This window comes from Penaeus japonicus, unplaced genomic scaffold (genome assembly GCF_977035675.1).
Source record: "Penaeus japonicus unplaced genomic scaffold, GWHDUDI00000001_assembly GWHDUDI00000013, whole genome shotgun sequence".
Taxonomy (NCBI): domain Eukaryota; kingdom Metazoa; phylum Arthropoda; class Malacostraca; order Decapoda; family Penaeidae; genus Penaeus; species Penaeus japonicus.
The window spans coordinates 19,498,384-19,508,383 of NW_028234415.1; the positions used below are offsets into that span (position 1 = coordinate 19,498,384).

Consider the following 10,000-nt stretch of genomic DNA (forward strand, 5'->3'; position numbering starts at 1 on the left):
CAAACACCATACTCCCAATACTTACCAAATACACCAAACAGCATTCACCATAGACACCATAACACATTCACCACAGACACCATACCACATTCACCATAGACACCATACATCATTCACCATAGACACCATACCACATTCACCATACTCACAATATTCGCCCTGAAGATCTTTCCGTAGCGAGCGAGCACAATTCTTCCCTCGAGGTCAATTCCTCGTTCGGACACCACATCGAAGTCCTTAAGCCGGCCGTAGTTCACGTACACCACATCTCCCTGTATGGTGCAAGATGTGTGGTCTTTCACCATATCTCATTCGTCGCCGCTTTCTTATCGTTTTATCTTTGGTTTGTTTATTTGCGATGGATTTAATTGTGTTTTCAATGGGGAATTGTTTCAAAGTGTGTGCGTGTGTGTGTGTGTTCGTGTGTCTGTGTTTGTTTGTTTGTTTTTAATTGTTTGTTTGTTATTTGTTTGTATGTTTGTTTGAGGTCTTGTTTGTGTGTTTGTTTGAGGTCTTGCTTGTGTGTTTGTTTGAGGTCTTGTTTGTGTGTTTGTTTATTTGTTTGTTTTTGTTGTGAGTGGGCGTGCGTGCGTGTGTGTGTGTATGTTTGTGTGGGTCTTTGGTTATTTGTTTGTTTTTCTGTATGTGTGTGTGTGTGTGTGTGTGTGTGTGTGTGTGTGTGTGTGTGTGTGTGTGTGTGTGTGTGTGTGTGTGTGTGTGTGTGTGTGTGTGTGTGTGTGTTTGCGTACGTGTAGAATAAACTCAACATTTTCAATACAAACCGTAACATTCCCAGGCGCCGCATAACCATTGAACGTGAAAGGAATATCAGGACTTGATTCTTCGGAAGCATACAGAGGCTTCTGTTTTGCCGCGGACACCCAGGCTGCGCGGCCATCTTGGTCGACTAAGCGAACCTAAATATAAAGAAAACGGGAATAAGGTTTCCTTTTTTGCTGTAGTTTTTTTCTCTTGAAATATTTATTTGTCTAATAAGTTTTTTGGCACTTATCTGTTGATTTTTTTTTTTTTGTGATATCACAAATACTACTGATACTTACAACAAAAACTAATACTACAACTATTACTACTACCTGTAGCTATAGCTATTGTTACAACTACTACTACTACCACTATAACTATTTCATTTACAACTACAATTGATAACAACAACAGCAAACAACTCACCAAATTAGGCACTTCCGCATCAGGGTACGACAGCAGTACCTCATAGGGTACCATGTGCACCGCGTCAAAGCCCTGGTCCTGCCAAATGTCGGAGATGAGTTTCGACATCTGCCACTCGTCTGCCGTGCCGCCCAGGTGGGGGAGGCTGGTCAGGTTCCTGGGGGAGGGGAAGGGGGGAAGATGGGGAGGGGAAGGGGGGAAGATGGGGAGGGGAAGGGGGGAAGAGGGGGAAGATAGGGAGGGGAAGGGGGGAAGATGGGGAGGGGGAGGGGGAGTTGTGTGGGTGGTGAGTATGGCGTGAAAAAACGTTGATTTTTATCATCCATGGTAAAAATAGCATTAGTTAGAGAAAACAACAGCAACATAAAAAAACAGTAGACAAAACCAACGGAAATCACCACTACCACCACTAGTAACAACAACAGTACACCACCCACCCACCACCATCCCCACACCAACAACAGTGAACAACAACCCCCCACCATTCCCACCACCAACAACAGTAAACAACAACAAACTACCACCACCAACATCAGTAAATACCACCCACCCCCACCACCACCACCGACAACAACAGTAAACACCACCACCCACCCCCACCACCACCACCACCGACAACAACAGTAAACACCACTCACCCCCACCCCTACCCCCACCTTCCCCACCACCACCAACAGTAAACACCACCCTACCCCTACCCCCACCATCCCACCATCCCTACCCCCACCCCCATCTTCCCCACCATCCCACCCCCACCCCCACCACCCCTACCCCTACCATCCCACCACCCCCACCCCCACCCCCAACCCCAACCCCACCACCAAAGACTCACCGTAGGAACCGCCGGATGTTATCGGGTTCGATGTTCTTCAAAATATACTCCTCATAGTCATCAATGGAGCGCAGTCCCCCCTCCTCATTCTCCTCATGTAAACTGCGTGTGTTCCTCATGTGACTCGTCACTAACACCAGAACTGGGGAATATGAGGGTATTTTTATGAGTGCGTTATGAGAGGGTTTGTGGGCGAGTGTAGGAGAGAATTTCTGTGTAAGAGTAGGTGGGTATTTGTGTGTCGATGTGGGTTTGTGTGGGTATATTCGTGTGTATTGTGTGTGTGAGTGTGTTTAGGAATGAAGTGTGCGTATATTTATGAGGAAAGTGTGTATGTTTATGAATAACGTGTGTGAGTATTTTTATGAGGAAAGTGTGAGTGTGGTTATGAATGAAGTGTGCGTATATATATGAGGAAAGTGTGTATGTTTATGAATAACGTGTGTGAGTATATTTATGAGGAAAGTGTGTATACTTATGAATAAAGAGTGCGAGTATTTTTCCGAGGAAAGTGCGTATGCTTCTGAATAAAGTGTATGAGTATATTTCTGAGGAGTATGTGAAGATTCATGAATTAAGTGTGCGAGTATATTTAAGTGTAGAGTTTGGAGTGGCTCTTGAGTGTATGAGAAAATTTATGAGTGAGTGTTTAGGTACGTGTATGAATGCATACATGAATACGTATATAAGTAAATTCATGAGTAAAGTATGAATTAATGTATGAGCAATATATGAGTGAATTTATGAGTAAGTGTATGATTAGATATAGAAATAAAGGCATAAGGAAATTTATAAGTAACTGGAGGAGTAAATCTGTCACCATATCCATGTGTTAATCTGTAAGTGTTCGAGTATGTCAGTAAATTTATAGTGAATATGCGAGTAAGTGTAAAATGAATATGTAAGTGTATGAATGCATAAATAGATGTGAGTAAATATGTTACGAATATTCAGTAAATGCATGCCTATATAGGTAGGGGTGTGAGTAGGAGCACTAAGAAAATTAATATGATAAATAAACCGACAGTTCTAATTTCTACCCCCTTTTAGCAGACATCCCAAGTCAAAGTTCAAATTCAAAATAATTTCTCCTTATCATAAAGCGGTCATTCCTCCTACACGAATGTCAGAGCATAGTGCCCGATGATGGAGGGAAGAAATTTTCTGCACCGCGTTATCAGGCTGGGAGGGGGGCGGGGGAGACGCGGCCAGAAGTTGGTACATTTATTAGTACATGGTTATATATTACACAATGGCTAGTATCATTGTACATGCACACGATGGGTTGTATCATTATGCATGCACACAATGACTATATCATGTTAATGCACTTAATACTGTACACATACGCTTTCATTTAGACACGTATTCACTAACACATACGCACACAGGTAGATGTATACATACACAGGTATACATCATGACACATGCATACAAACTTATACGCTCAAGCAAACCTACACCGACAAATAGAAAAAATACACATACAAATAAGTACCTACACTATCCAGCACACACATAGACATCCGTTGGCTCAAAGGCTCAATGGATTCACTTCTCTCTTTCTGAACTGGATTATCTGTTGCTGCGGGAGTGGATTTTTGATTTCTTCCATCTCCCTTTCTTCCTTTTTGGAAGAAAGGGAGTGGCAGGAAGAGAGAGAGAGAGAGAGAGAGAGAGAGAGAGAGAGAGAGAGAGAGAGAGAGAGAGAGAGAGAGAGAGAGAGAGAGAGAGAGAGAGAGAGAGAGAGAGAGAGAGAGAGAGAGAGATAGAGAGAGAGAGAGAGAGAGATTGCAATGGGCTCCTCTGTTTATCCAGAGCACCTTACGAATAACTGGGCGGAACAGGGAGACGCGATCAGCTGTGTGGGCTTTCTTGACTGAGAAGCAGGATGCAGCACGGCAAGGGCCTACTCCGCCAAGGGCCTACTCCGCCAAGGGCCTACTCCGCCAAGGGCCTACTCCGCCAAGGGCCTACTCCGCCAAGGGCCTACTCCCCCGAGGGCCTACTCCGCCAAGGGCCTACTCCGCCAAGGGCCTACTCCGCCGAGGGCCTGCTCCGCCGAGGGCCTACTCCGCCGAGGGCCTACTCCGCCGAGGGCCTACTCCGCCAAGGGCCTACTCCGCCAAGGGCCTACTCCGCCAAGGGCCTACTCCGCCAAGGGCCTACTCCGCCAAGGGCCTACTCCGCCAAGGGCCTACTCCGCCGAGGGCCTACTCCGCCGAGGGCCTACTCCGCCAAGGGCCTACTCCGCCGAGGGCCTACTCCGCCGAGGGCCTACTCCGCCGAGGGCCTACTCCGCCAAGGGCCTACTCCGCCAAGGGCCTACTCCGCCGAGGGCCTACTCCGCCGAGGGCCTACTCCGCCAAGGGCCTACTCCGCCAAGGGCCTACTCCGCCGAGGGCCTACTCCGCCGAGGGCCTACTCCGCCGAGGGCCTACTCCGCCGAGGGCCTACTCCGCCAAGGGCCTACTCCGCCGAGGGCCTACTCCGCCGAGGGCCTACTCCGCCGAGGGCCTACTCCGCCAAGGGCCTACTCCGCCAAGGGCCTACTCCGCCGAGGGCCTACTCCGCCAAGGGCCTACTCCGCCGAGGGCCTACTCCGCCGAGGGCCTACTCCGCCGAGGGCCTACTCCGCCAAGGGCCTACTCCGCCAAGGGCCTACTCCGCCAAGGGCCTACTCCGCCAAGGGCCTACTCCGCCAAGGGCCTACTCCGCCAAGGGCCTACTCCGCCGAGGGCCTACTCCGCCAAGGGCCTACTCCGCCGAGGGCCTACTCCACCGAGGGCCTACTCCGCCAAGGGCGTACTCCGCCTAGGGCCTACTCCGCCAAGGGCGTACTCCGCCGAGGGCCTACTCCGCCCAGGGCCTACTCCGCCGAGGGCCTACTGCGCACAGGGCCTACTGCGCCGAGGGCCTACTCCGCCAAGGGCGTACTCCGCCGAGGGCCTACTCCGCCAAGGGCCGACTCCGCCAGGGGCCGACTCCGCCACGGGCCTACTCCGCCGAGGGCCTACTCCGCCAAGGGCCTACTCCTCCGAGGGCCTACTCCGCCGAGGGCCTACTCCGCCGAGGCCTACTCCGCCAGGCCTACTCCGCCAGGGCCTACTCCGCCGAGGGCCTACTCCGCCGAGGCCTACTCCGCCAGGCCTACTCCGCCGAGGGCCTACTCCGCCGAGGCCTACTCCGCCAGGCCTACTCCGCCGAGGCCTACTCCGCCGAGGCCTACTCCGCCAGGGCCTACTCCGCCAAGGGCGTACTCCGCCGAGGGCCTACTCCACCGAGGGCCTACTCCGCCAAGGGCGTACTCCGCCGAGGGCCTACTCCGCCGAGGGCCTACTCCGCCGAGGGCCTACTCCGCCGAGGGCCTACTCCGCCGAGGGCCTACTCCGCCGAGGGCCTACTCCGCCGGCCTACCCGCAGGGCCTACTCCGCCGAGGCCTACTCCCCGAGGGCCTACTCCGCCGAGGGCCTACTCCGCCAAGGGCCTACTCCGCCGAGGGCCTACTCCGCCATCGGCCTACCCCCCCGTAGGCCTACTCCGCCGAGGGCCTACTCCGCCGAGGCTACTCCGCAGGGCCTACTCCGCCAGGGCCTACTCCGCGCGAGGGCCTACTCCGCCGAGGCCTACTCCGCCGCGGGCCCACTCCGCCACGGGCCTCCCCCCCGCCGAGGGCCTGCTCCGCCGAGGGCCTACTCCGCCGAGGGCCTACTCCGCCGAGGGCCTACTCCGCCGAGGGCCTACTCCGCCGAGGGCCTACTCCGCCGAGGGCCTACTCCGCCGAGGGCCTACTCCGCCGAGGGCCTACTCCGCCGAGGGCCTACTCCGCCGAGGGCCTACTCCGCCAAGGGCCTACTCCGCCGAGGGCCTACTCCGCCGAGGGCCTACTCCGCCAAGGGCCTACTCCGCCAAGGGCCTACTCCGCCAGGGCCTACTCCGCCGTCGGCCTACGCCGCCCAGGCCTACTCCGCCGAGGGCCTACTCCGCCGAGGGCCTACTCCGCCAAGGGCCTACTCCGCCGAGGGCCTACTCCGCCAAGGGCCTACTCCGCCAAGGCCTACTCCGCCGAGGCCTACTCCGCCAAGGGCGTACTCCGCCAAGGGCGTACTCCGCCAAGGGCCTACTCCACCGAGGGCCTACTCCGCCGAGGGCCTACTCCGCCAAGGGCCTACTCCGCCAAGGGCCTACTCCGCCGAGGGCCTACTCCGCCAAGGGCCTACTCCGCCGAGGGCCTACTCCGCCGAGGGCCTACTCCGCCGAGGGCCTACTCCGCCAAGGGCCTACTCCGCCGAGGGCCTACTCCGCCGAGGGCCTACTCCGCCAAGGGCCTACTCCGCCGAGGGCCTACTCCGCCAAGGGCCTACTCCACCGAGGGCCTACTCCGCCAAGGCCTACTCCGCCAAGGCCTACTCCGCCGAGGGCCCTACTCCGCCGAGGGCCTACTCCGCCAGGCCTACTCCGCCGAGGGCCTACTCCGCCGAGGGCCTACTCCGCCAAGGGCCTACTCCGCCAAGGGCTCCGCCGGGCCTACTCCGACCAGGGCCTACTCCGCCGAGGGCCTACTCCGCCGAGGGCCTACTCCGCCGAGGGCCTACTCCGCCAAGGGCCTACTCCGCCAAGGGCCTACTCCCCCGAGGGCCTACTCCGCCGAGGGCCTACTCCGCCGAGGGCCTACTCCGCCGAGGGCCTACTCCGCCGAGGGCCTACTCCGCCAAGGGCCTACTCCGCCAAGGGCCTACTCCGCCGAGGGCCTGCTCCGCCGAGGGCCTACTCCGCCGAGGGCCTACTCCGCCGAGGGCCTACTCCGCCAAGGGCCTACTCCGCCAAGGGCCTACTCCGCCAAGGGCCTACTCCGCCAAGGGCCTACTCCCCCGAGGGCCTACTCCGCCGAGGGCCTACTCCGCCGAGGGCCTACTCCGCCGAGGGCCTACTCCGCCGAGGGCCTACTCCGCCGAGGGCCTACTCCGCCGAGGGCCTACTCCGCCGAGGGCTTACTCCGCCGAGGGCCTACTCTGCCAAGGGCCTACTCCGCTGAGGGCCTACTCCGCCGAGGGCTTACTCCGCCGAGGGCCTACTCTGCCAAGGGCCTACTCCGCTGAGGGCCTACTCCGCCGAGGGCCTGCTCCGCCGAGGGCCTGCTCCGCCGAGGGCCTACTCTGCCAAGGGCCTACTCCGCTGAGGGCCTACTCCGCCGAGGGCCTACTCCGCCGAGGGCCTGCTCCGCCGAGGGCCTGCTCCGCCGAGGGCCTGCTCCGCCGAGGGCCTACTCTGCCAAGGGCCTACTCCGCTGAGGGCCTGCTCCGCCGACGGCCTGCTCCGCCGAGGGCCTGCTCCGCTGAGGGCCTGCTCCGCCGAGGGCCTACTCCGCCGAGGGCCTGCTCCGCCGAGGGCCTGCTCCGCCGAGGGCAGACTTGAGAGAGGGGGAGTAACCTGGGCCGCGGTCGAGGCTGAACGAGGTTTAGTCTTGGTAGAGAAAGCGAAGGAAAGAGAAATAAGGAGAGAAAGCAAAAAGTGAAAGATAGATAGAGAGAGAGAGAGAGAGAGAGAGAGAGAGAGAGAGAGAGAGAGAGAGAGAGAGAGAGAGAGAGAGAGAGAGAGAGAGAGAGAAACAAAGGCAAACAAATTTTTAAAAAAGGCATTTAATTCACTCATACCCGACTACTCACACCCTCACCTAAGCCAACAGCAACAGCGAGACCAATTGTGCTTGTTAAACACCCTGTAACGAGCGAGTTTGTCCCCATCTTCACGGCACTGTTGGTCACGCCAGACTAACCCTCTGAGATGCCTTACCCATTGAAGAAGGGCAAGGGTACTTGCTGTTGCCATGGTGACACGGGTGCCAGTATGTGTTTTTGTGGATATATTATGTTTAAAGGTGCGTGTAGTGTTTGTTTGTGTAAGTGTGGAGAGAGAGAGAGAGCGGGAGAAAGAAACACAATAGGAGAGAGAAACAAAGAAAGATATAGACAGACACAAACACAGATACAACAACATGCTGTACATACGGCGGGCTCGCCTTAGTGCACATAAGCCCGGCGAAGCATCTGCTTCGCAAATCCAGCTTATGCCTGTACAACATGTCTGTACGGAGTGGAATGTACGTGTGTGTATACAGACATATATTTATTCACACACACAAACATACCGACACACACAGGCATGAACAGGCATTTAGATACAAACACATACGTACACACACACACACACACACACGCACACGCACACGCACACATACACACACACACCACACACACACACACACGCACTCACACACACCCACACATACGCACCACACACACATTCATACACACGGTACACACACACATACGCACAACACACACACATACATTCATACACACGGCACACACACACACACACATATATTTATATATATATATATATATATATATATATATATATATATATATATATATATTATATATATATGTGTGTATATATATACATATACATATATATACAAACATATATATATATATATATATATATATATATATATATATATATATATATATACATATATACATATACTCCATAAAAAAAACATTCGGAAAGACACAGACATGACACACATAGTCATACATATCCACACACAGACAGCAGTCACTTCACCAGCATCCGTTACGCGAGACATCAACCAAAACATCAATGAAAATACTCGAGACATTTTCGTGGTCACTCTGCAACCGTGGAAAGGGCAAAAGACCCCTGACGAAGAGCAGTCCTCAATACCCCTGAGATCCCTGAGGCCATGGTGTGAGTGATATCGCTAGCCTTTTTTTATAGGCTATTAATTAAGTAGTTGATAGCAGATGGGATAGAACCAGCTTGGCCTTACAATGTCGAAGATTTCCATAGATTATCCAGTTCATACGATATCTAGCATTTTGCTATTCTCTTTGATAAAAATAATGATTAAAGAATGAGTTCTTCGTTAAGTATCTTATTAAAGAATACTATAATTGAGTGTTCTTGTGCTAAATCCCAGCTAGAAGCTACGGCTCACTGGCGATTTCCCATATTCTAGTCTGGCAGTTATAGCAGCTCTGGCAACACACGTATTCTTGAAAAGGTTGAATCTATATTTGATTGGGTTTTGAATCGCATATTTTCGACACTGAAAGCCGTGTTTACGCTGAAAACTCCGATTATGTACCCAATCCCCATAGGCCATAATTGCAATGACACGCCTAAGCCTGTAAGAACCAACGGAAGTAATTCCAAGTAAGGATTTATAACTTCCCTGGTTCTGTTATGCGCAAAGATGATATCGAACACACGCGAATTTACAACTTCCTTGGTGCTCTACGGACTTTCCCTGGTTATGTTATACGCAAAGATTGTATCGAACACATTTTGTGGATGGTGGCGGCCTCCAACCATGACCAGTGCCGAGCCTGTGAGTGTCCCCATCAATAAATGTTGATTAACTGGCTGAATAAAGCTACCATTAAATGCGCTTGTAATAAATCTCTGCTAGAAGCTACGGCCCGCTGGTGATTTCCTATATTCTAGTCAGGTATTGTTGAACAGGTTGAACCAAGGCCTAGCCTGTGAGTGTTCCCATCAATAAATGTTGCTTAACTGACTGAATAAAGCTGTTCTTTACGGAAAAAGAAAGATATAAAACCTATTTACTTTTGGGCTTAATGAAATGCCTACGAAGATTGACCAAGAAAGAAGAAAATGATTGCGTTATCAAAGTTCAACGTACATGATAAATAAATTCGCTGTATATATGCATGTTATATATATATATATATATATATATATATATATATATATATATATATATATATATATATATATATATATATATATATATATATATATACATATATATATATATATATATATATATATATATATATATATATATATATATCGTATTGGTTCATCTAATTTCTCTTAATCAATATATATATATATATATATATATATATATATATATATATATA

General features: G+C 52.1%; 1 protein-coding gene across 2 annotated transcripts in view; it reads right to left on the bottom strand.

Annotated features, from left to right (window-relative positions):
* Window positions 1–7,803, bottom strand: part of LOC122252066 (putative N-acetylated-alpha-linked acidic dipeptidase) — an 18,808-nt gene extending 11,005 nt beyond the window's left edge. For both annotated transcript variants that reach the window (XR_015191528.1, XM_086543263.1), the window contains exons 1-5: window positions 7,696–7,803; window positions 2,021–2,162; window positions 1,189–1,345; window positions 783–917; window positions 150–272 (exon numbers count right to left, since the gene is read on the bottom strand). Coding sequence is in view for 1 of the 2 variants with exons in the window: in XM_086543263.1 (XP_086399389.1) it covers window positions 150–272; window positions 783–917; window positions 1,189–1,345; window positions 2,021–2,162; window positions 7,696–7,765 (627 nt within the window). In the remaining variant the exon portion in view is untranslated. The remainder of the gene's footprint in view (window positions 1–149; window positions 273–782; window positions 918–1,188; window positions 1,346–2,020; window positions 2,163–7,695) is intronic.
* Window positions 7,804–10,000: the final 2,197 nt, after the last annotated feature.